We start from the raw sequence: 26,365 nt of genomic DNA, 5'->3' as shown, positions 1-26,365 counted from the left end.
CGGAGTGCCCGGTGATCTCATTGACGCGTACGTCCGTATGAGCGAGTCTACATGCCTAGAGTCCCTGTATAAGTTCTACAAGGCTGTTATTGTTGTGTTTGGCCCTGAGTACTTGAGAGAGCCGACAACTGAAGATACAGCCCGTTTGTTGGCGATGAATGCCAGAAGGGGCTTCCCAGGGATGCTTGGCAGCATAGACTACATGCACTGGGAGTGGAAGAATTGTCCTTCAGCTTAGCAAGGGCAGTATGAGGGACATGTCAGGGCTTGCACTGTCATACTAGAGGTCGTGGCGTCTCAAGATCTCTGGATCTGACACTCTTTCTTTGGCATGGCTGGATCACACAACGATATCAACGTGCTTCAGCGCTCGGCGGTGTTTGCTAGGCTCGCCGAAGGCAACAGCCCACCGGTGAACTTTAGTGTCAACGGCCACAACTACGACAAAGGATACTACCTGGGTGACGGTATCTATCCTCAGTGGACCACTATTGTCAAGACAATACCCAACCCTGTCGGAGAGAAGAGGAAAAGATTTGCCCAAGAGCAAGAGAGTGCTAGGAAGGATGTCGAGCGTGCCTTTGGTGTTTTGCAATATCGATGGGGCATCGTTCGGTGTCCTGCTAATACCTGGAGCACACAGAAACTGTGGGAGTTGATGACTGCTTGTGTGATCATGCACAATATGATCGTAGAAGACGAGCGCCCGGAACGTCTGTACGATCAAGGGTTTCAATTTCAGGGTGAGTATGTTGTGCCTGAGCATGGAGTAGCGGCAACGTTTGAACAGTTCACCCAATTTCATCAAGACATGCGTGATTGGGAAACTCACGTGTAACTGCAAAATGATTTGGTTAAGCATATGTGGGCTCATGTTGGCAACCAATAGATGTATCTTCTTTTATTCGTTTGCAAAACTATGTGAAATATTTTTATTTTTATTCGGCTTGTAAAACTATACTATTTTTATTCGGTTTATTTGACAATATGTTTGAATGCAGATCATCAATGTAAAATTGGGCGGCCAGCCGGCCACGCCGGCACATATGGGTCGGCGGGTTGGGCGCGCTGCCGACCCAAATCTAAAAGAGGGTGGACGCCGGGCGGGCGGCCAACCCAAACGGACAAAAAGCAGACGAAATCACCGTCCGTTTGGGCCGGCGTGGCCGGCTAGCCGCCCAATATTACACTGATTTGCATAATGAGCCCACATATGCTCAACCAAATCATTTTGCAGCTGCACGTGAGTTTCCCAATCACGCATGTCTTGATGAAATTGGGTGAACTATTCAAACGTTGCCACTACTCCATGCTCAGGCACAACATTCTCACCCTGAAACTGAAAGCCTTGATCGTACAGACGTTCCGGGCGCTCGTCTTCTACGATCATATTGTGCATGATCACACAAGCAGTCATCACCTCCCACAGTTTCTGCGTGCTCCAGGTATTAGCAAGATACCGAACGATTCCCCATCGAGATTGCAAAACACCAAAGGCACGCTCGACATCCTTCCTAGCTCTCTCTTGCTCTTGGGCAAATCTTTTCCTCTTCTCTCCGACAGGGTTGGGTATTGTCTTGACAATAGTGGTCCACTGAGGATAGATACCGTCAACCAGATAGTATCCTTTGTCGTAGTTGTGTCCGTTGACAGTAAAGTTCATCGGTGGGCTGTTGCCTTCGACAAGCCTAGCAAACACCGGCGAGCGTTGAAGCACGTTGATATCATGCCAAAGAAAGAGTGTCAGATCCAGAGATCTTGAGACGCCACGACCTCTAGTATGACAGTGCAAGCCCTGACATGTCCCTCATACTGCCCTTGCTAAGCTGAAGGACAATTCTTCCACTCCCAGTGCATGTAGTCTATGCTGCCAAGCATCCCTGGGAAGCCCCTTCTAGCATTCATCGCCAACAAATGGGCTGTATCTTCAGCTGTCGCTCTCTTAAGTACTCAGGGCCAAACACAGCAATAACAGTCTTGCAGAATTTGCACAGGGACTCTAGGCATGTAGACTCACTCATACAGACGTACTCGTCAATGAGATCACCGGGCACTCCGTATGCAAGCATTCGGATGGCGGCAGTGCATTTCTGATAAGAGGAGAAACCAATCTTGCCGACGGCATCCTCTTTGCACTCGAAATAGTCATCATAGCCGACCACTCCCTCTCTAATACGGTTGAAAAGATGCCTACTCATACGGAAACGGCGGCGGAATTTTTGATGTTTGAACAACGGGTTTGTTGTATCAAAGTAGTCCTTCCAGAGAAGGAAATGCCCACTCTCTCGATTGCGATTCAACGCCGGAAGGTGGCCCGGAATGGAGCCAGGGACAACGGCCGCTGGCTGTTTTATGTGGTGATGGACCAACACAGCAGCCAATATCCCCTCCTCGTCGTCGGACGACGAATCGTCGGAGTCGCAAAGGAAATTGTGGAGAAGAACTCGTCGGCGGAGTCCATTTCGTACCTTGGCAAACTGTCGAACGGCTTGCGGGCGTCGAAGAAGGAGACGGCCGACGAGGAGAGTCGCGGCGCGCACGGACCAGCTAGCTGCCCTGCCGGCGTCCGACGAGGGGACCGTCGTCCGACGAGCGTGCCGGTCGGCTTCTTGGTCGCGGGCGACTGTGCGGTGGGGGGGGGGGGCAGCGGTGGGAAGTAGTTTGCTCCCCGGCGGCAAAACGGCGGTGGCGGGCGATGGGGGGGAGTGGGCGGTGTTGCTGGGCGGATGTGGAGGCGGCGGCAGCTGGCAGAGTCGCTAGCAAAAATGGGCAGATGTGGAGGCGGCGGCGGCGACGACGAAGGAGGCGGGCGAAGGTTGCTGTTGGCTGGGGGAGAGGGGAGGCCAATGTGCCACCGACCAGCGGACCCGGGGAGGGGAGAGGGCGAGCGCGCACGTCCATCTCATGTCCGCGCCAACGCAAATCTGGCTTAAAAATGAATCGGGAATGGGTCGCCAGCGGACGAAAAGCGGACGCGCGTCCGTTTGAATCGGCGCATTAGGCCGCCTTTTCTGTCCGTGCCGACCCAAACGGACAGCGGCAGACGTAATGGGTCGCCCCATTAAAGTTGCAAGTGGGTGGGAAGTAGTTTGTGCACGTTGTTTTGATGTTTTCCAACGTTTGCCACGTAAAAGTCAATTTTCCTGCTTGTCCATGAAAACGTGGCCTTTGTAACGCGGAGCTCGTGCTGCCTGTTCTGTTCCAAGTAGCAGTACGCCAGCTAAAAAAAGTACTGTACTACTAGTAGTCAGCTAAGAAAAAGATAGCACTAGTTTTTTCTTTTAGAGCATCATTAATAGTATAGCCAATAATGGGCTATATGAAGTTGCCACATCATCTATAACCAACCTAATAGCCAACATGTATAATAGCTACTTATAAAGTAGTACTACTTCATTAATGAATGGCGCACCTTACAATCACACATTGTGTTTTGGAGCACGTGCTACAGCCGGTTAATTTACAGCCTGCTTCCCTTCTCTTTCCTCTTCTCTCTCATCCAACTCAGCAAACATATAACATTTTAATCCTTACAGTCTGCTGACTGTACCTTACTATACTTGCTCTTAGGCTAGTTATAGTGGGGAGTAACTTAGACTAGTGTCATGCATATGACACTAGTCTTTCTTACTACCTTCATAGTGCAAAGTAACATATAAGGAGTATCATATATGATAGCATTTATTACATTATAGACTCATTTTGCTTTGGACTGCGTTATGTTACAGTAACATATTATATTACTCCAAACACTTCTCTCCTCATTAACTCTATGCCATATAAGCAAACCTGTCTTGGAATGTGCTATGTTACTTGCTAAGTTAGTCTCATTATGACCAGTCTTAGGCTGGTCATAGTGGGGAGTAACATATACTAGTGTCATGCATATGACACTAGTCTAAGTTAATACTTTCATAGTGCAAAGTAACATAGTAGTAGTGTCATAGATGGATTCATTTATTAGTTTGTAGACTCATCCTTTCTCGGAAAGCGCTATGTTACAGTAACATATTATGTTACTCTAAATACCTCTTTCCTCATTAACTACATGTTACATAAGCAAAGTTTTGTTAAAATACGGTATGTTACTACCTAAGTTATTCCATTATGACGAGAAAAGGTAGTAGTACTACTAGTACGCTAATAACATGTCGACACGTCGACAGTCGACAGGAGCAGAACGCCGAGGCGGTCCGGCCTGCTCAATCAGTGCCTTCGCCACCCATTCGGCCTTTCGCCTCCTCCATCACGTGATCATCTGCTTCTCCGCTTTGCCCCCTCCTGCTGCCCTGCCCGTCTACAGCGCCCTACAGCCTACAGCTAGGCGGCGACTCGCCTCCGCCAACGCCGCCGCCGAGGCCAAGCCCTCCGACTCGCTTCCTCATCCGTGGACCCACTCCTCCTTCCCCTTCTTCCGAGGGACATTGGACTGATCCTCGCCGCGCCTTAAAACCCTAGGTTGTTGGTGGCGGCGGCGGCCGTCGGCAGGCTGGTGGGCGGCCCTCCATCTCCATGGATTCCGGCGACGCGCATGAACGGTACGTCATGCCCAAACCCTCTTTCCGTATCTTCTCTTCAGATTTCGCGAAACCAAGGAACACGGCAGCTGCAATTTACTGCCTTTGTTCTCCTATTTTGGTAGGATTCGCAAGGAAAGAGGTTTTCGGAGGAGCGATCCGAGCAGAGATAGCCCACCTCGTCGAGCAGGCTCAGATGCTCATAGGCACGGGAGAGACAGGCCGACCCACCGCGTCCCCGCCAAGCGCGTCAAGGATGAATTGCCAGAGTCGTCGGAGCCGCCGCGGTCGTCACGGCTAAAGGCTGTGGTGCCCCGTCCTCTTCAGGACAGAGATGAGCAATTCGTCTGGCCATGGATGGGTGTGCTGGTCAATGTGCCTACCGAGTGGAAAGGCGGCCGCCAGGTTGGGGAAAGTGGCAACCGCTTGAAGGAGCAGCTCTCTCGATTTTGCCCCCAGAAGGTTATTCCTTTGTGGAATCACAGAGGCCACACGGGATATGCTATCGTTGAGTTTGGAAAAGACTATGCTTGCTTCTGTAACGCCTTTAAGTTTGAAAATCACTTTGAGGCAGAAGGATACGGCAAACGGGACTGGGAGGCACGCATGCATCGAGGGTCGGATCAGATGTTTGGATGGGTTGCAAGGGCGGATGATCAAAGAACTCCGGGACCAATCGGGGAGCATCTGCAAAAAAATGGTGATTTGAAAACTGTCGCGGAACTTGAGAATGAAGGAACACGCAAAACCGACAAACTGGTAGCTAATTTAGCCAGCCAAATTGAGGTAAAGGCCAAGCATGTCCAAGAACTTGAATGCAAGTACAATGAGACGACCAACTCACTTGACAAGGTGATCGAAGAAAAGGAGCAGGTCCTCCAGAGATACAATGATGGTTTGTTTCCTTCTCTTGTTCTTTGTATGTTCTGTTCTTATGGTTCTTGTATAACAACATATATACGCATTTATCTCCTTTGAGCATGGGGACCTTTCAGTTATTTAATGCCTTTTGAACTTGCATTGTCACCAGAAATACACAAGATGCAGCAACTTGCTCGTAAGCATTCTCAGATGATTGTCAATGAGAATCAGAGGCTCCGTTCAGAGCTGGAGTCCAAGATGCAGGATCTTGAAATTAAATCCAGGCAGCTTGATGAACTTGCTGTGCGCAGTGACTCGGACAGAAGGAACCTTGAGAAAGAGAAGGAAAAGGTGTGTGCCCAATGTCTCCCATAAAGAATTATGGAAGTTAGTTTTATGGGTCCTCTCCTTTTGTTTGTTTTGGAGGATGGTTGATTGTTTCTGTGCTTCTTTTACATGACATCTTTCTGTTCACTAGTAACTAGCCTGAATTGCTACATAGCATTATATTGGTATTTTCTTCTCCCTCCTATTTGTGAATGAACGATCCACGATTCAATTCATGCCACATTTTTAAATATTTGTTTATCATTTGAATATAGAAAATAATGGACGTTACTGGCCAGCGTATTTTAGTTGACAAAAGAAGACTGTCAGCATTACAGAACAACAGGCTTTCTTACTAACCTCTAATTTTACCTCATCCACTCTTGTTTATCTTGTGTTTTCTCTATCTTTTTGACTATATTTTCCCCAATTCTCCACCATCATGTAACTTTAAATGTGGGTTGCTTGTACTTAAGCAGTGTGCAATGTTGTTTTTAGTTGTCTTTTTATCTAATGCAAATATCATGCCTTTGTATGCTTCCATGGATTCTCATGTTACTCTAGTTGTTTATGTGATCAACCCATCTAAGGCATACGATTATCTGGGCTATATCTATGTTCAAGATTGTTACAATATCTGCTCTCGTGGTAGTTTTTTCTCCTGAACACATGTTGTATTGCATCGGCTTATATTATTTAGCACGGCTGAAACTACATGTTAGATACTAAACGCGATTTGTTGCTTTGAATTTACTTTTGCAACAATGACGTCGTTTTGCATTCTATATGCGATATGTTCTCGCTTGTGCACACAATGCATTAGCATCGATCTACCAGTTGTTCTGATAGCATCCATGTCTTGTATGTTGTCCTTATACAAACTTAAACTTTTGACTTTTTCCAATCTACCACTTATCTGTCTCTTCTATCTGCTGCAAACTTTTGGCCGCCAATCCATACATGCATGCATGGTTATACAACTATGCACCCTATGCATGTACTTAGATCTAACATTGCTGGCCTGTGTTGCTCTTCTATCAGATTTACACAATTTCTAGTAATCTACACCGTTACAGTCTGATTTTACCAAAATAAATGCCATAAGAAGAGATAATTTCTTCTAGTGCATAAATTAATCTACAACGCCATCCATCAAAATAATCTGTGTAGCATTTTTTATTACCTAGAAGTAATCTAGTCATGTCTCATCAAAATATGTGGTGTAGATATTCTATTTTTCATACAAGTAATCTAAGCCGCTATCATTTTGCTGCATGTAGGTAAATGGTGTAAACCTTTCTTTCTTAATGTAGTCTGTACTACTATCGCTATTGAATCTGCAGAAAGTATTTTCTCTATAGTTCGGTCGAGATCTACTGACTTTTTTTTTTGCACTTTCCTCGCACAACATCTACACAATTGTAAGAGTAGTACTGTAGTAGCCCGCTTTCTTGTATTTGATGTGTAGTTTTGAGATGCATGGTTTTATTTTTGCAATAACTTGATCGGTTTGACATTACTATTCATCTGTGCTCTGCTCAAAGTTCTAGGAGTAGTAGCCTGAAGTTGATGTGTGGTACAAATTGAGATGTATGCTGTTTCCTAATTGGACTCCTATGCTGATTCAAGCGTACGGGCTCTGATTTTTTGCGAGGAGTACACCTTATATTATTTAGATGCATGCATGACTTATCCCTATTTGGATTCCTAAAATGATTCAAGCGTAAATGCTCTTATATTTTAGGACTACGCGTGTGGGATTCTGATTCTACAGAAATTATTTCCAAGTTTTATCGTACAGTTCTGTTCCGAGCACTGTTGTCAACTGGAATTGGTCTAAGGTTTCGTACGTAGATTGTCTTAGTTTTTGTTGTTTAGTTGATGTTGATGAATCTCTATCGACCAGATTTCAAACCTTAAATTGATGGATCTTCACCGTTCGATTTCTGTTGCTTTAATAATAATAACAATAATAGGTTCTTATCATTGTATTTTTTTTCTATTTTTGGTGTAATTCGGCATTTTGCTCTCGGACAACAATACAATGCAGAAGGTTTAACAGTAGGACAATTTCAGCAAAATGCATGTAACTTGTTTATTTTACTTTTAGAGAGGGCTTGGTGCCAGGTACAAAATGTAGGCGCATTTAGGTACCCCCCCCCCCCCCCCCCCCCCCCCCACTCTCCAGGTTTCCTGCATAAAACTCATGTCAGGCTGTTGTGGTTTATACAGAACGAGCTGAAAGCAAAATATCTTAAGATGGCAACATCGGAGCAACAGAGGGCGGATGAAAATGTGCTGAAGCTTGTGGAAAAACACAAGGTTTGTCCTTCATATATTGTTTCACTTGAGGTTCTGAGATACTAATTTATATGACTGCCTTACTGTGCTGAAAATGACAATTGCAGAGGGAGAAACAAGCTGCTCTAAATGAGATTATCAAGTTAGAGCAGAAACTGGATGCCAAGCAGAAGCTTGAGCTAGAAATAAAACAGATGCAGGGAAAATTGGAAGTGATGAAGCATATGCCAGGTGTGGAAGACTCCGAATCAAAAAGGAAGATAGATGAACTTAGTGCCGAGCTTCAGGACAAGTATGATGAAATGGATGCAATGGAATCGCTCCACCATACTCTACTTATGAAGGAAAGGATAAGCAATGATGAGTTGCAAGATGCTCGGAAGAAGCTAATAGATGTAAGTTTCCTCATTAATTGAGTACTTGCACTTGTCGTATTATGTTTGAATTACATTTCAGAGCTATCTATTGGATACGCCTGCAGGGTTTGCGGGATCTTACAACTGGCCGAGGAATTATAGGAATTAAAAGAATGGGTGATCTTGATCTGAAATCATTTGCGATTGCTTGCAAAAATAAAATGTCAAAAGAAGATGCAGCCGTTACTGCTTCCCTTCTTTGTTCAAAGTGGGAGGAGGAGATTAAAGATCCAGAATGGCACCCTTTTAAAGTTATCATGGATGAAGGCAAAGAGAAGGTAATAATATCTTCACTCCTGCTTTTATGCACTTGCTGTTCTCTAAGGCCTTGTACAATGCAAGATGCTTAGGAGAGGTGCTTGGAGAAATAAACCAGGCTTTCCTTAAGCACCGGTGCTTATTTGTACAGGGCAGACGCTTAATTAGGCGTCTCTCCTGTAGAAATAAGCACTGGTGCTTCAGAAAAATCCGGTTTATTTTTCTAAGAACCTCCCTAAGCACCTAGCATTGTACAAGGCCTAATAGCATGTAATCTTGAGCAATCAATTCCACAGTGGTTTTTCTGTTCTGCAAACCTTGACATAGTTCAAATCTATTTATAAGTAAACTATGGCGAGAGCTGAAATTTGGAGATACCTAGATATTCTTACATTAATCTAATGGGACAAAAATAGCAGAAATTCCCACATTAATAATAAAAAATGGAAAATAAGTATCTATTGATCAAAGCATTATCAACTGTAGGTAGCAAGAGAAATAATACCGCCATAATACAAGCATTGTGGACTTATCGAGTTAAGGCTCCAAATAATCTGACAAACATTAGTTGCATTACCAATTCAGATCCATTCTGTTTCCTCCCATCTATTACATCCTTGGTCCTACATTATGTGCGAAAAAGGAGAGGAGGAAACCAAGAAACAATCAGCCATAACGTGTCACCAACCAAGGGGCTATATTCTTGTGTTATTTAAATATAATCTAGTTCTTCATGGAAGTTATAATATCTTGTTTTTCATGTCGTGGTGTGGATGTAAGCTACCACATGACGTTTTTTTACAATTTACCAATTAGCCAGTCAATTAAGCTGTGCCATAGCAAGTATTCAACGGATGTGTGATGAAGGAATCTCAAAATTTAGCCATATGTATGCTTATGTGTAGGTTAGCTAAGTTTCATTTACTTGATTTTGTAGCTTGGGGAGAGTTCAGTCATATGCATAGATTTATGCTACTTCAGTGCTAGGAAAGCAACATTGTTGAGTTCCCCGAGGGCAAAACTTTATGTTGATGTTAGCCGCTCTTGATTGAGATGTATAGCATCTAACTGAAAAAATGATGATTTCTATGTACTCTAGACTTGCTTTCTTCCATCTCTGAGTTTTCTCTAAAGCTGATGGTGAGTTCTATACCAGTTAAGTTATGTAATTCACCAGCTTTTGGAAATCGGAACATAATACATCTGTATTTGCCCGTGGAGTAGTGTGTGGGGCAACTAAACTTCTTACCAGTAAAACGCTTGCCACTCGGTACACATATTGACGGATGCTAATAACTCCCCACTCCTAGAAGTTTATGATAGGGACCCCTTATGATATTCCTTAGTAAGTTAGATGTTCATTCTTAGTTCCTAGCTTGGCTAAGTTGGACACATCTTGTGTCTTGGCTGTTGAAATTTGACATGATACATGACTCTGCTGCATTTGCAAACAATGTTTTCCCTGAACTTTCTGTAGCATACTTGTTCGACGGGCATGGCAAAGTCCTTGTGTGTGTATATTTAATATACTTTTGTGCAGTGGTGCATTACGATATAATGAAGTAGGTGTGTCTTACATCGTTTGTAACATGCATAAATTGTTTTTGTTCACCATTATCTTTTGTACCGTGCTTACATTTAATGTTCAGGGAACATTTAGACACTATGCAATTCCTGTATCAATGCTTTTCTAAATTAACAGCTTAGGCATATTTTTGGAGTGTGAAATTTTGAAGCTGTTATTGCTCTGTTCGTCTTACATGTTTAGAATGGAGGAGAATGTTTATCTAATGGTGTTTGCATTGACGTTAGGAAATTCTCCGCGAGGATGATGAGAAGCTGCGAGAACTGAAAGAAGAGTATGGCGAAGAAGTGTATGGCTTGGTAACAAAGGCTCTGCTTGAAGTTAACGAGTATAACCCTAGTGGCCGCTATTCTGTACCCGAGCTGTGGAACTTCAAAGAGAAGAGGAAAGCAACTCTCAAAGAAGCTGTCCAGTACGTCCTGAGACAGTGGCGCACACAGAAGAGGAAGCGCTGAGCCAAGATATCTAGATTCCTGAAGTAGTGAACAAGAAGTGCGTTTCTGTTATTTACTCATGAATGTATATTGGGGTTTCGTTGGATTATCCAGACTTGTGTAGCATTGACATGAATGCTGGTACTTGGAGATTGTGAACCGCCCTTTTAGGATAATCTATTTCGTGCCAAGCTATGTGCTATGAATGAAACGGCTACTAGTTTGTTGATTTCATCATTTCAATGCATGTGATGCCTGGTGTAGAGCATTGACTGCTTGGTGCTCGACAAGCCTAACAATCACAAGAATGGCTTGCTGGAAACATGCTTATCCTTGTTCAGATATTGTGTACTACTCCCTCCGTTCCTAAATACTTGTCTTTCTAGGCATTTCAATAAGTGACTACATACGGAGTAAAATAAGTGAATCTACACTCTAAAATATGTCTACATACATCCGTATGTGATAGTCATTTGAAATGCCTAGAAAGACAAGTATTTAGGAACGGAGGGAGTAGTTAGTTATAGCAGGAAAACCATTGCAAGCACAGGATTTTTGCATCTTGTGTTTGTCCCAGGCTTGTACTTATTTCTAGGATTATGTTGAGAGTCGGATATTTGTTGCTGGAATAATCACTCCTGGTTCCTTTTTTAAACTTGGTTGTCACAGTTGAGAGCAACTCGGCTGTCATTGAACACAATTATTGTGGAAAAGAATGCATCCAAAATCCTGCCTGTTTCATGTACAGGAGGAAGGAGACTATACAGCTCAGCTCAGCGTAGAAGTGTTCACCTGCCAAGATCAAACAACCCTACCCCGTCTCCAGTTCTTTCGCGGCTAGGCGCTTGATCTCTCACTTCACCCCTTTGTTTCTTTCTTTCCCGCAGCTTCTCTTCTCTCTGTTCTGCTCTCCCAAGATCTGGTGTTGTAATTTGCAAATAGCTCTTGGTTACTTTGTGTTAAAATAAACTAGCACATATGCCCGTGCGTTGCAACGGAAAAAAAAATTAACATATCATCGAAACTACTGTTGTTACGACTAAATTATATTCAATTGTGCCTACGACACGGTTGTCGCCAGGCGTAAGCTACAGTCGACTCCGAAGAAGAAGTTTGTTGCAATAGTGCATCCGACTTTACAACAACGATGGTCAACAAATACGGTATAAGCCTCGCCGATAATGAGGTTGAGGAGGCACTTAAGAGAGGGTGCCTCACCTTTGAACATGATGTTGTTTCGGTGCTTTCAAAGAAGTCGGGCGTCAAGAAGTAGCAACCAGGAGAGGCCTTTGCGGGGCGGAGATGGCGCTGCAACGCAGGAGGTCATGCAGCAATCTTGGAACCAGCCGTCGAGATCCGGAGGCCCAGATGTGCATCGACACCAAGTGAGGAGCTCATGCGAGAGTTGCGTCAAGAAAGAGCGGCCGACGAGGAGGTGGTGCATGCTCTTGGGCTCCAGCCAGCGATCCGGCCAGAAACGACATCCCGAGCCATCGCCTAGGACCCAAAATGTGGAGGCGCGCACGATCGCTAGAGCATCAGGGTCGTGCGGGATCAAGAGATGGGACTACTGGCGGCCATCGTCAGTCCGTTGAAGCCAGATCCATCTGGCACGAAGGCAACTATTCCAACTAAAAAATGGTGGTCCAACTTTGCAGCATGCGGTCAGCCTTCCAATATTGTGTATTCCTTGTAGCAGCATTAGCCAGGCTTGTAGTGTCACGTGTCCCATTTGTTGGAAACACGCTCAATCGAAAGTACATGTAGATCAACCAGATTTTTTTGATGAATATGCAGCAAATTAGAAATAAAAATATTGAAAGTATGGAAAAGCAGCACCGAAAAGATTAGGACTCAGTAAGCGCTAGTGGGGTCACACACACAGCAGCTTGATTCTCCTTTACGGGACTACACACACAGGACAACTTAATTAGAGCGAATCAGCAGCATGTGTGTCCTTCCTCTACTGGGTTAATTAGAGTCAATAACCTGCGTGTGTGTGTGCAGTGCATGTCCTTTTATTAGCAGGCCCGGCCCATAAGCCGGGCAAACGGGGCGCCCGCCCTGGGCCCCCGTGAGGAAGGGGCCCCGGTCCAGGTAGCATAATCTGCATTAGCCCAATGAACATACATGAAAAAAAAGAAGGCCCAAGGAACAACCCATCAGGCAAACCGCACGAAGGAATCAAATGGACCAGCGACTCCTCTGCTCGCCCAAATCCAAGAACGGCGCGGCCACTCCCGTGCCTCTCCGCTTCCAAAGTGGCGGCCGCCATTAAAGGAAACCTACAACGTGAACTCATTCCCCAACCAGCTCGCCTTCCTCTCTGAACGCTCTGCTCACTCCCCAACTGGACTTTGGAGAGACTGAGATGGTACATGTCCTTCTTTCTTTCCAGTAATCTCGTTTCTCAATTGAAAGATTGATTGACAAATAGCTCCGTGTTCCGGCACTGACGATTCCAAATCGCACATCCATCACATCTGCATGTGTCTTATTCTGCTTTTCATTGGATCCGAATGTTAGAGAGTCCTCAGGAAGGAGATTAGGAGAAGGGACAAAATGTATGCACTTCAGGCGTTTCTTTTTGTTTGTGTTGACCGCTGTTGTGTACGGATAAGCCACCTACATACACATGAATCGGTTTCCAGGTGCTTTTTATCCCTGTATTAATATGTCTTCAAGAAAGTATTTGTCTGGTAGTAGAATCCCCAAAAGGATCTATTGGTACGTTTTTGAAAAACTAGTAATTCCTCTAAGGAATCTCCAAGTTTTGATAATCATAGTTAGTATAAACATGAAATACTCAATTTGCTTTACTATGACTTATGCAGGATATATAATTATTCTTTGGGTAAAGAATTTTGGAGTGAAGAACATGGCAGATCAGGGATGATCCAGAAACAAATGTAAGTTCATCCATTAATTTTATATGTCATGAAAACACAAACGTTTTAAGTTGCAACCAGTTCTGACAAGCATTTGTTTTGCAAAAAAAAAGATGTGTCCACTGACAATTAGGAAATTGATCTTTTCTGGAGTTATATTGTTTAATTACTATTATTATAGGGTTCTCTTGATGGAGAAATAGTACTCCATTCGTCCCAAAATAAGTGACTAAGCAATACTCTCAGTCTTAGAGTCCAAAGATCACCACTATGTACTCCATATTTACTTTGGTTTCGAAAAACAGCTGAGTTTTTGTTTGTCAAGAAGGGCCGCTTGTTCTTGTCTTGCCCCTGGGCCCTGTATATCTGTGGGCCGGCCCTGTTTATTAGGGCCCTTAATCTTTCCTATTGGCAAGTGCAGCCATCGAGCACAATTTATGAGTTTAAATTCCTTTGTTTCCATACGCATGCATGTTCTTCCTTTATTGGGGGACTCAATCTATGCACAATACACGGAATTAAATCCCTTCATTTCCATACGCGCATGCATGTCCTTCCTTTATTGATGCACACCTCACCCTCAATCTTTCATGTAGAGCCGCATCTTTTCAGTTCTTTCGAATAGGCGCCAACCTTTTTAGATTCTTTCCTTTCTTTATTGAGTGCCGGCTCTCTCTCCTTCGCTTAATTCCTTCTCGTTCAACCCACTTCTTCTTATTATTGATTCTTGAGACAGCTTACTGAATTCGCATCACGGAGGTATATAAGTTGATGCAATAGGGTGTGATGAGTCGAGGTGGTACTATTAATTAGTAAATGAATTCATTTTTGTGTACACAAGCATGAGCTAGTTCAGTTGGGAGTGCCCTTTGTGTTTGGTGGTGAAGTTGGGAGTTCGATCCCTCGTACCCGAATATTATATTTGCCTCCCATTAGGGCCTTGTCCGCGGTGAGGTGGGCCTCCTTCCTGGGCCAATTACGGGGCGAGGTGGGCTGCCTTCTTTCGGACGAAACAGTAAAAAAGATCCCAGAATTAGTACCACCTCGTGTGTATATATATTGAATACCTAAGCAGGACGAAATTTTCTAAAAAAGAAAAATCTAAGCGGGACGAAACCAAAAATATCACCTTGCTTTAATAGTAGGTATAGATAGTCTGTTTTACCCAATGATAATACCCTACAAAAATTCAATTATTAATGGATTAAATACAATGAAACGTCTATGCAGTTCAATTGATGATCGTTAGTTCATCGTCATCTAATTGTATATTTTGCTCCCATGCTATCTATGTGGTATGTTTACGTTGGTAATTTGTGGGTTCAATTCATGCTGGATGCACACAAATGAAACGTTCCATAAGTTTATTGAAACCAGATCCCTATCCATGGGAACAACAATACTTTTTTTTTTGCGGAATAACAAACATATTTTGCTATAGTCAGGGTTAATTTCTGTTTTCTTTTTCCAAAAGAAAAATCATACATATTCCATACACCTTGTTGCATTTTAGAGTTTGCCCAATGTTCAGCCCCCTTATGCATAATTCCTAGACCCGCCATTGTCTCTCAGTACCATTCGCTAGTGAGGCCACATAATGGGAGACCAGGGAGAGGTGCATCTCCATGAACACAACTCTAGGGAGTGGCACAATTTTGGAAAGCGCCACTGTGGTCACTTGCATACGAGGTTCAAGGGCGTGGATTTCTCCACGAGCACCCCCCCTCAATCCAAACATCACCACTGAGATACACCACCTTAACCTCGTCGAACCGGACGGGGTTCCCGTGCGATGTCTTCAAGAGGAGGGGGGGGGGGGGGGCGGGGGGTGGACACCCATACGCACCATCATCTCGAAGCTTCCACCTGGAATCACCCAGTGGGCAGGAGGAAAAACAACACTAGTGTGGATGATACCCATAGGCATCATCGTCGCAAAGCTTTCACCAAGTGGGTAGGAGGAAAAACAACACCAGTGTGGAGCTCCATGACCGCACCTCCAAGGAGGAGTGCTGCCGCGGTCGCTCAAACCAAGGTCCATGCATGCATTTTTCTAGAGACCACCTCAATCAAACCCAACATCTCACATCGACACACCGCTACAATCGGGACAACTCAACAAAGCTATGGTCGCTGCACCTTGCACCACATTGATGTAGTCGACGAGAACCACCTGAAGATGGCGCACACGAAGGGCAGAGCAAGGGGGTTGCATGTCTCTGTGCACATACCCGAGTAGAGGTCACCGCGCACACGGGGCAAGCTAGTTGGATCTGGCACCCTGACATGCCGGTGGGCACAACACTGGGTCAAGGGGACCTTCGTCGCTGTCAGATGAGCATAACGAAGGTTGCGATGATTAGGGTAAACTCGGTGGCTGACCATGTGGTTCGCCCTTCCCAGACCGCTTTCATGCAAAGTAGGAACATCCTAGATGGAGTGGTAATTCTTCATGAAATGGTTCACGAACTACATCGGAAGAAGTTGGATGGGGTAGTCCTCAAAATTGACTTTGAGAAAGCTTATGATAAAGTCAAGTGGTCTTTTCTCCAACAGACTCTCAGAATGAAAGGTTTCTCTACGGAGTGGCGCACTCTGATCCATAGCTTTGTTTTCAGAGGTAGTGTGGCTGTTAAAGTCAAATGATGACTTTGGCCGCTACTTCCAAATGAAGAAAGGATTGAGACAAGGTGACTCATTATCGCCCAAGCTATTTCATATAGTGGCTGATATGTTAGTTGTCATGATTGAGCATGCAAAAGTTGATGGTCAAATTGACGGGTAGTTAATCATCTTGTTGATGGTGGACTTTCTATCCTTCAATATGCCGATGATACGATTCTCTTTATGGATCATGACCTAGAGAAAGCGAGGAATCTGAAATTAATTTTATCAGCATTCGAGCATCTTTCTGGTCTTAAGATAAACTTCCATAAAAGTGAATTATTTTGTTTTGGCGAGGCCCACGACGAGGCCCACCTGTACGGTGAATTATTTGGCTGAGGGCTAGGCCAGTTTCCAAACAGTTATTTAGGGATACCGATACATTATCAGAGACTCATAAATGCTGAATGGAAACACGTGGAGGAGAGACTACAAAAAAGGTTAAGCAGTTGAAAAGGTCGAAAGGATCGATATAGTTGACTAGAGGGGGGGGGGTGAATAGGCAACTAACAATTTTTAGCTTTTCTTTACCAAATTAAACTTTGCATCAAAGTAGGTTGTCTAGATATGCAACTAGGTGAGCAACCTATATGATGCAACAACAACAAGCACAGAAGCAAGCAAGGGATACAACTAAATATAAGCTTGCACAAGTAAAGGTAAGAGATAACCAAAAGTGGAGCCGATGGAGACAAGGGTGTGTTACCGAAGTTCCTTCCCTTTGAGAGGAAGTACGTCTCTGTTGGAGCGGTGTGGAGGCACAATGCTCCCCAAGAAGCCACTAGGGCCACTGTATTCTCCTTACGCCCTCACACAATGCGAGATGTCGTGATTCCACTATTGGTGCTCTTGGAGGCGGCGACCAAACCTTTATAAACAAGGTTGGGGCAATCTCCTTAATCATAGTCTCCCAACGACACCACGAAGCTTCACCACAATGGAATATGGCTCCACGGTGACCTCAACCGTCTAGGGTGCTCAAACACCCAAGAGTAACAAGATCCGCAAGGGATTAGTGGGGGGAATCAAATTTCTCTTGATGGAAGTGTAGATTGGGGCCTTCTTAACCAATCCCTAGAAAATCAACAAGTTTGATTGGCTAGGGAGAGAGATCGGGCAAAAATGGAGCTTTGAGAAACAATGGAGCTTGGAGAGGGAAGAGGTGGTCAACTTGGGGAAGAAGACCCCCTTTATATAGTGGGGGAAAAGATCCAACCATTACCCACTTATTCAACCCGCGACATGCGGTACTACCGCACAGACTCGCGATACTACCGCAAGGGCTTGCGGTACTACCGCTCATGCGGCAGAGACCAGATGAGGCCCTGCTGCGTATAGCAACGAGCGGTAGAACTGCCGGAGCGGTACTACCGCGCGCCCTTGCGGTAGTATCGCAAGGCAGGGTTCAATCTGGGCTGGGAAGGCATGGACTAATAAAATTACATCCGTGGCTACTTCCGCTGAGTTTCGGTCTGTGCGAAAATCCGGCACGGTACTACCGCTCGCAGGGAGCAGTACTACCACATAGGGCGCGGAAGTAAAAAAATTACTTCCGCCCCTACTTCCGTGCATGCCAGCGTTCTGGGCTAGAGGCCACGGTACTACCGCTCGCCAGGAGCGGTACTACCGCACGACGCGGTACTACCGCTACCCGGGGCGGTACTGAACGAACTATGCCCTAGAGGCAATAATAAAGTTGTTATTTATATTTCTTTATATCATGATAAATTTTATTATTCATGCTAGAATTGTATTAACCGGAAACTTAGTACATGTGTGAATACATAGACAAAACAGGATGTCCCTAGTATGCCTCTACTAGACTAGCTCGTTAATCAAAGATGGTTAAGTTTCCTGACCATAGACATGTGTTGTCATTTGATGAACGGGATCACATCATTAGGAGAATGATGTGATGGACAAGACCCATCCGTTAGCTTAGCATGTTGATCGTTCAGTTTTATTGCTATTGCTTTCTTCATGACTTATACATATTCCTTTGACTATGAGATTATGCAACCCCCGAATACTGGAGGAACACCTTGTGTGCTATCAAACGTCACAACGTAACTGCGTTATTATAAAGATGCTCTACAGGTGTCTCCGAAGGTGTTTGTTGGGTTGGCATAGATCAAGATTAGGATTTGTCACTCTGAGTATCGGAGAGGTATCTCTGGGCCCTCTCGGTAATGCACATCACTATAAGCCTTGCAAGCAATGTGACTAATGAGTTAGTTACGGGATGATGCATTACGGAACGAGTAAAGAGACTTGCCGGTAACGAGATTGAATTAGGTATGATGATACCGACGATCGAATCTCGGGCAAGTAACATACCGATGACAAAGGGAATGACGTATGTTGTTATGCGGTTGACCGATAAAGATCTTCATAGAATATGTAAGAGCCAATATGAGAGGGGCACGTCGGCAACACATTAAATGCATTTGTCCGACGGTGCTAGAGGATAGACTCATCCACTGTACACCTTTCCACCTCCTGCGTGCCACCGTGGCAACCCCTTTTGTCTATAAAAGGAAGCCCGAGGCGTCCAGGAGAAGGATTCAGATCTTTTGGGCAAGTTACACCCCGTAGCTAGCTTAAGAACACAAGAACACTCAAATACATCCACCAAAGCAGGACTAGGGTATTACGCATCTTCGCGGCCCGAACCTGGGTAAACGATCTGTGTGCTTCCTGTCAGACCCGCTCTTTGCACAACCCCGCGCCCGCCAACCGTAGAAGGGATCCCAGTGATTCCATAGGTGTCGATTTCCCCCGACATCTTTGGCGCGCCAGGTAGGGGGCGCACTTGTGGAAATCTGGTCTAACCGGAGTAGCGGCTTCATCGTGGCTGTCGTTCCAAGGAAGAAGACGACCGAGCTTGACGTCACCATCGTCAGATGCAGTGGACGCCCGTGCAACGACAGAAAAGCTAAGTCGTGCGAAACTTTAAGCAATTTCTTTTTATATATAAGGTTATTGTCCTCGAGGGTCTTGCCCTATGTAGGGAAAACCTGCACGCAAAGGGGGCCTTCCGCTATTGGCAACACCCTTGCTCTGTTTCGAGTCCGCTCAACAACTCAAGCGGCCGCGTCGAGAACGGCAGGGTAGCCTTCCGCAATTGGCAACACTCTCGATTCTGACTCGAGTCAAGCTCGACAGTTCGAGCGGCCGCGTTAAGAGCGGTAAGGTGGTACGCCTGGCAGCAAGCACACCCGGCAGGCTATTGGGGATCCGTCCTCAAGGCGCCGCGGCCTGGGTTTACGCGCCGGCAAGCCTACCCGATTAACGTAGGATGGACATACAAAGGGAGATCAAACAGGAAAATAACATGCATCGTTTCTAAAAGTACTGCAGAGTTATATTACATCAATTGTTGCTGCGGTTCTAACTAAAGATAAAAATTGTCTTGGTCATGAACCCGCAGCGACGGTGAAAAACGGGGTGCCTAGTCCCGGCGCAGGCCCTCCACCCTCTGGATTCCGACGATGCGGCTGATGATGGGCTTGATACGCTCCTCGAGCGTCGCGAGGTCCGCATCCTCCGGCAAGCTCTCCAGCGCGGCGTCGAAGTCAAGGTTGGGGTTCCAGTGCGCCACCTCGGTGAGGACCTTGGTCATGGCACCCCGGCAAAGCTTCCGGGCCTCATTGGCCAGAGAGGCCGCCCTGCTGGAGCGAAGATGCTCCAGGGCTCCAAGAACACCCTCAAAGAACAGGGTCAGCCTGGCATTAGGACTCGTATTTGGCTCTGGGGCGTACCTCACGTGCGGCATCCCCATGGTAGCCAGCTGCGTGGTGATCCTGCCGGCGACGTCTTCGAGGCGGCTGATCCAGCGGTTCTCGCCCTCCACAAAATCCTTGTGGTTGGCGGCTTTGTTCTTCCGCAGCTGCTTCTCGGCCTCCAGGGCCTTGGCCAGGGTCCCTTCCCGGGCCTTGGCCTCCGAGAGCGTCTCCTCAAGGCCCTCTAGCTTTAGCTTCAGATCCTTGATGGACTCATTGGCCGTGGAGAGTAGCCCGGCCCTGCTAAGGACTGCGGCCTACGCGTCGGCCAAGGCGCCTTTGGCCGCGTCCCTCTCCCTTGTTAGCTCCAGGGCTTGCTTCTTCAGCTCGTCCCGCTCCACCTCCAGCTCCTTCACCTTGCCGGCGTGGACCTGAGCCTGGGCATTGAGCGCCTCCTCGTGCCTCTGCTCCAGCTCCTGGGTCCGCTGCAGGACAAGCTTCTCGACCTCCTCGTCCTTGTCGCGGAGTGTCGCAGCGAGCTTCTCCTCGCGAGCGGCAAGGTCCTCCTCCTGGGAGTTCAGCGCGGCCTGGTGCTGGGACCGAGCGGCCTCGTCCTTGGCGGCCTGGTTCTTCGTCGTCTCCTGGGCCTTCTCGATGTCGGCCTGCTTCATGACGAGCTCCACCTTGCGCTCGGCCAGCTCGTCCTGGGCGGTCTTCAGCTCCTCACAGGCCTGGCGGAACCAAGCTTGCGTCTCGATGACGTGCCCCTCGAGGCCCGCCTCCGCCTTGTCCACCGCTGCCATCCTGGACTTGGCCTTGTCCAGGCGGGCGCGGTGGAGCGCCCGGAGCTTCCGAAAGCTGGCGCCCATGGCCTGGAGGAGCCGATCTTCCTGGGAACCGCCGCCGTCGGCGCTCGGCTCATCAACAACTTCAAGCCCGGCGCGGCAAGCACCTCCTCGGTGGGCGCCCTGGTGCTCGCCGTCCCTGGGAGGTGGATGAACAGGTCGTCACTCACCCTCAGATGCCTGCCGGAGCCAGAGGCAACGGAGGAGGAAGGTTGGTCGTCGACCACCTCATGCTCGGCAGCGGCCTTGTCGGCCTCCCCGGTAGGCCCTTTGCCGGCCTCCTCGGCAGCAGCCTTGCCAGGCTCCCCGGCAGACCCCTTGGCGGCGTCCTCAGCAGCATCCTTGGCGGCCTCCTCGGCGGCGATCTTCTCGGCCTCCGCCGCGGCGTCCTTGGCGACATCCTCGATGACGGTGTCTATGTCCTCCCGGTCCACCGAGGGAGGATCTGGATATTGAGAAGGGGATGAGGCGAAGCCAAGACCAAGATTCAAAAAGAAAAAGAACAGGGACGGAAGGCGAGTGACTTACCCGTGCCAGGCTGGGAAGAAGAGGCCCCCTCCCCGCCAACATCTGGCACCGAGGCGGAGCCACCAGCACCCAAGTTTGCCTCCTCCTCCTCCGTGTGCATGGGCTCGGTGCTTGACGCCCTTGCCGGGGACGCCCCTCGGGGCGGCGTCGTTGATGGGGGCGGCGTGTTGGGGGTAGCCCTCAGTGGCTCCTGCTGCTGCTGTCCTCCTCCTGCAATCACGGCAAGGTCAGCGCCAAGGGATCATACCCCGAACACACGTTGACGAGGGGCGAGTGATGAGCTTACGCTGGGGGCTGTGCCGGGGGCTGCTGTCCGGGCTGCTCAACACCACCAGCGGTGTGACGGAAGTGCCTGCCGGGGGCTGGCCGCCCGCCGAAGCCCTGGCCCTCTTCACCCTCTGGGCCAGCGTCTGCGCATCCCTGCAAAGATGAAAACAAATCGAGATAAGCAGCACAGTCTGAGGAGACGGAGATGACAAAAAGGAACAAGATACTTACTCATCCTCCACCTCCTCTTCTGCTGCCTTCCTCTTCCTCCTTGGGCTAAGGGACCCAAAGTCGAAGACGACCTCCGCGTCGACGTCTGCCAGGGGAGGGGAAGAAGATGGAGTCTGGCCATGCTTGGACGAAGAAGAGGCAGTTGCTTTCTTCTTCGCCACCGCGGCCTTCAGCAACTTCCTCGCCGCCGCGGCCCTTGTCTGGCGCACGAAGCCCTCCTGAGTCTGCCGCGGTTGCACAGCCCTACCGGGCCGGACTGGCTCGCCGGAGCTGGCTTGCCGCAGGACTCGCCCTCTCCCCGTGATCGGAGGGTCGACTGAGGGAGTCCTAGACTAAGGGGTCCTCGGGCGTCCGACCTGTTATCCATGGGCCCGACTGATGGGCTGTGAAGACATGAAGGCCAAAGACTGTACCCGTGTCCGGATTGGACTCTACTTGGCATGGAAGGCAAGCTTGGCAACCGACTATGTAAATTCCTTCTTATGTAACCGACTATATGTAAACCCTAGATCCCCCCGGTGTCTATATAAACCGGAGGGGTTAGTCCGGAAAGGATACACACATTACCATAGTCATACAGGCTAGACTTCTAGGGTTTAGCCACTACGATCTTGTGGTAGATCAACTCTTGTAACACTCATATTCATCAAGATCAATCAAGCAGGAAGTAGGGTATTACCTCCATAGAGAGGGCCCAAACCTGGGTAAACATCGTGTCCCCTGTCTCCTGTTACCATCGATCCTAGACGCACAGTTCGGGACCCCCTACCCGAGATCCACCGGTTTTGACACCGACATTGGTGCTTTCATTGAGAGTTCCACTGTGCCATCGACGAAAGGCTCGATGGCTCGCCTTGTCCTTAAAGACAACATCACCGCCGGGGGAGCTCTGGCCCCAGGCCAAACCCTCCGACTGGGCGGCTTTACTATGATCGCCCGTTCGGCCGTTGAGACGACGATGACCTCTCGGGCCATCGAAAACCCCCTTCGCATCAACTCCGAGCGCTCCAAGCAGATGGATCCGGCAGAGCTTTCGTCCTTGAACGAACTCCTAGATCGCATCGTCGCTTTGGGAATTGCCACAGATTACGATCGGATCGGGCCTAAAACCGATCAAGGAGAAATCAAAACCCCACCGGTCACCCACCAGATTGCAGTAGTCAAGGAGCAGGACGGCGAGTCTTCTTCTATATCGAAGACGGACTATGTTCGGATTGCCGATCAGGAAGAGCTGGATACTCACCCGCGAAAGGATGCGACCAGCCCTCTGAACATAGAATCGGACGACGGTCCTAAACAATCAGAAGATATTCCGGAACCCGGACTGTCAAGCCCGGAAGGTCGTCAGACTCCGGATAGTTGGTCAGGTCGGGGTTTGGATTTAATTCCGCCCACCCACCCGGACATAGACGCTCTCAGGAGCATAAAACAGCAGTCTCAGGAAATGGTCCACCACTTCTGGGCCAGATTCCTCCTTGTCAAGGACAAGGTAAAAGATTGCCGTGACGAAGACGCAATATCAGCGTTCTGCAACAATTGCGCGGATGAAGGAATCCTCAACGCCATCAATCGCCGCCGCATACTGAAATTCGCTGACTTAACAACCATCGTACAAAAGTACAGTGCGATGGAGAGCGCCTGGAAAACTCAGGCAGCTCGCTGGGAACCGACGGTCCCAACTCAACTCCCCCTAAGGCGAAGAGGGCGCACCCCCGTGGCACGCCCAGTCCAACAGTCAAGAAACATAAAACCGCTATGCGGCACGGCACCGTTCTGGAGGGGTGGCTCGATGGCCCATGCAAAATACATACAGCACCAGATACCGCGGCAACCCATAGCCTTAGAGCATGTTGGATACTACGACAGGTAGCCAAGAGCGGCGAGAACATCCTTATCAAGGACACCCCAGAACAGCATCCCCCAGAAGACGACAACTCAAGAGTATTGACGGTCTTTGAGACATTCGCTTCAAACAACAAGCGCAAAAGAGCACTTCGCGAGCTCGCCGAAGTATGCCAAATCACCGCAATAAACCCTTGGAACGACACAGCTATAACATTTAACTCCGGTGACGAACCAAAGTATAGAACAGTCCGAGTGCCAGCCGCGTTAGTCCTCAGTCCCATCGTGGATGGGTTTCGACTTACCAAGGTCCTCATGGACGGCGGCAGTGGACTAAACCTTATTTATGAGGACACACTCCATAAAATGGAAATAGAAAGGAGCTGCATCAAGCAAAGTAACACAACCTTCCGAGGAATTATTCCCAGTCGGGAGGCGCGATGCGCGGGCAAAATCACACTTGACGTAGTATTCGGCACGCCGGAGAACTATCGGTCCGAAGAAATAACTTTCCAAGTGGCCCCTTTTAGCAGCGGATATCACGCCCTGTTGGGGCGGGATGCTTTTACACGCTTCCAGGCCATACCCCATTACGGGTATATGAAGCTCAAAATGCCCGGACCAAACGGTATAATCACTCTCGTCAGTGATCCGGACACAGCACTCCGCGTCGAAAACAAAACCGCATCCCTGGCCCTGGAGGCGCTATCCAAAGCCCTCGCGGCCGAAGAGTTAACCGCACTACGCTCCACTGTGGACAGGGACGACGTGATTCTCGACAAACGCCCCAAATCCACCTCCTTCAAACCAGCAGAAGAAATAGTCAAATTCCAGGTCCACCCAACGGACCCCAAGAAGACAGCATCTATCGGAGCTCAACTGAACCCAACAGTTGACACCGCACTACGAGAATTCCTGCGCGAAAACTGGGACATATTCGCCTGGCACCCTTCAGATATGCCAGGGATCCCACGCGAGCTGGCCGAACATAGCCTCAATATATTAAAGGGATTTAAACCGGTTAAGCAAACACTGCGGCGCTTTTCCGAACCCAAGCGACAAGCCATGGGGGAGGAGCTGGCCAAACTCATCGAGGCCGGATTCATTAGAGAAATCAAACATCCGGACTGGCTGGCAAACCACCAAAGAAGGACAAATCCTGGCGCCTGTGTGTCGATTTCAAAGACCTCAACAAGGCTTTCCCTAAGGATCCCTTCCCCTCCCCCGCATTGATAAAATCATTGACGCCACCGCAGCACACGACTCACTATGTTTCCTCGATGCATATTCCGGATACCATCAAATCAAAATGAAGGAGTCCGATCAAGCCGCAACAGCATTTATCACCCCATATGGGCCATTTTGCTTCAACACCATGCCCTTCGGGCTCAAGAACGCAGGCGCCACATAACAACATATGATTCAAACATGCCTGGAGAAACAGATCGGCAAAACGGTAGAAGCTTACGTCGACGATGTCGTCATCAAAACTAGGCATGTTGAAACACTAATAGACGACTTACGTCTTACATTCGACAACCTCCGGGCATATGACATTAAGCTCAACCCGGAAAAGTGTGTCTTCGGCGTCCCCGCTGGAAAACTGTTGGGCTTCATTGTTTCCAATAGAGGAATCGAAGCAAATCCGGCTAAAATCCGAGCTCTGTCACAGTTGGCTACACCAACAGACCTCAAACAGGTCCAAAAACTAGTGGGATGCATGGCAGCACTAAGCCGCTTTATCTCCAGATTAGGAGAAAAGGCACTACCACTCTATCGCCTCTTACGGCGCACTGATAACTTCGAATGGACAGACGCGGCGACTGCCGGACTGGAGGAAATAAAGGCCCTCCTAGTGAGCAACCCAATCCTGGCCGCACCAAACACTGGCGAGCCCATGTTGTTATACATATCGGCAACACATCAGGTGGTGAGCGCCGTGCTCGTCGTCGAACGAGAACAGGATGGACACAAATTTCCGCTCCAAAAACCAGTATACTACGTATCAACTGTCCTCACACCATGCAAATCCCTGTACCCCCACTACCAAAAGATAGCATACGCGGTCTTCATGGCATCCCGCAAGCTACGACACTACTTCCAGGAGTGTTCCATCACGGTGGCTTCTGAGGTCCCACTCAATGACATAATAAACAACCGCGGCGCCACGGGACGGATCGCCAAATGGGCCATAGAGCTACTTCCATTCGACATAACATACAAGCCACGATGAGCCATCAAATCCCAAGTACTGGCCGACTTCATCGCCGAATGGACAGAGGCCAAACTCCCTAAAGAGTACGGCACATATTCCAATTGGGTTATGTATTTTGACGGCTCCAAAATGTTGGCAGGGCTGGGAGCGGGAGTCGTGTTAACATCCCCCACTGGAGACGTCGTCCAGTATGTACTCCAGATACTATACACAGACTCTAACAACACAGCCGAATACAAGGCCCTACTGCATGGTCTTCGGATGGCCGCATCCATGGGCATACAACGCCTGGAGGTGCGCGGGGACTCGAACCTCGCCATATCTCAAATAAACGGCGACTTTGACGCCAAAGATCCAAAGATGGCAGCTTACCGTAATGCCGTATTAAAAATGTCGGCTCGGTGGGCTTGAATTTCATCACGTCGCCCGAGAAAGTAACCAGGCGGCGGACGTCCTTGCTCGCA

At 47.9% G+C, this 26,365-nt stretch overlaps 1 protein-coding gene across 1 annotated transcript; it reads left to right on the top strand.

Annotated features, from left to right (window-relative positions):
- The first annotated feature begins 4,224 nt into the window (after positions 1-4,224).
- Positions 4,225-10,933, top strand: LOC123078565 (factor of DNA methylation 1). Its single transcript, XM_044501115.1, has 7 exons — positions 4,225-4,538; positions 4,643-5,412; positions 5,548-5,729; positions 7,938-8,027; positions 8,114-8,401; positions 8,488-8,700; positions 10,493-10,933. Exons 1-7 carry the CDS (start codon positions 4,513-4,515, stop codon positions 10,718-10,720), a joined length of 1,797 nt encoding a protein of 598 aa, XP_044357050.1. The 5' UTR covers positions 4,225-4,512; the 3' UTR covers positions 10,721-10,933.
- Positions 10,934-26,365: the final 15,432 nt, after the last annotated feature.

The sequence above is a fragment of the Triticum aestivum genome, chromosome 3D, assembly GCF_018294505.1.
Source record: "Triticum aestivum cultivar Chinese Spring chromosome 3D, IWGSC CS RefSeq v2.1, whole genome shotgun sequence".
Lineage (NCBI taxonomy): Eukaryota > Viridiplantae > Streptophyta > Magnoliopsida > Poales > Poaceae > Triticum > Triticum aestivum.
The sequence above is the reverse complement of the archived record's forward strand: the minus strand, read 5'-3'. Positions and strand labels throughout refer to the sequence as shown.

What these genes read in the sequence shown, in the direction of transcription:
- LOC123078565 (XM_044501115.1), top strand. Translation starts at nt 4,513, where the DNA reads ATGGATTCCGGCGACGCGCATGAACG. An exon ending in TCCGGCGACGCGCATGAACG is followed by an intron (nt 4,539 to 4,642) that starts GTACGTCATGCC and finishes CTATTTTGGTAG; the next exon opens with GATTCGCAAGGAAAGAGGTT. An exon ending in CCTCCAGAGATACAATGATG is followed by an intron (nt 5,413 to 5,547) that starts GTTTGTTTCCTT and finishes CATTGTCACCAG; the next exon opens with AAATACACAAGATGCAGCAA.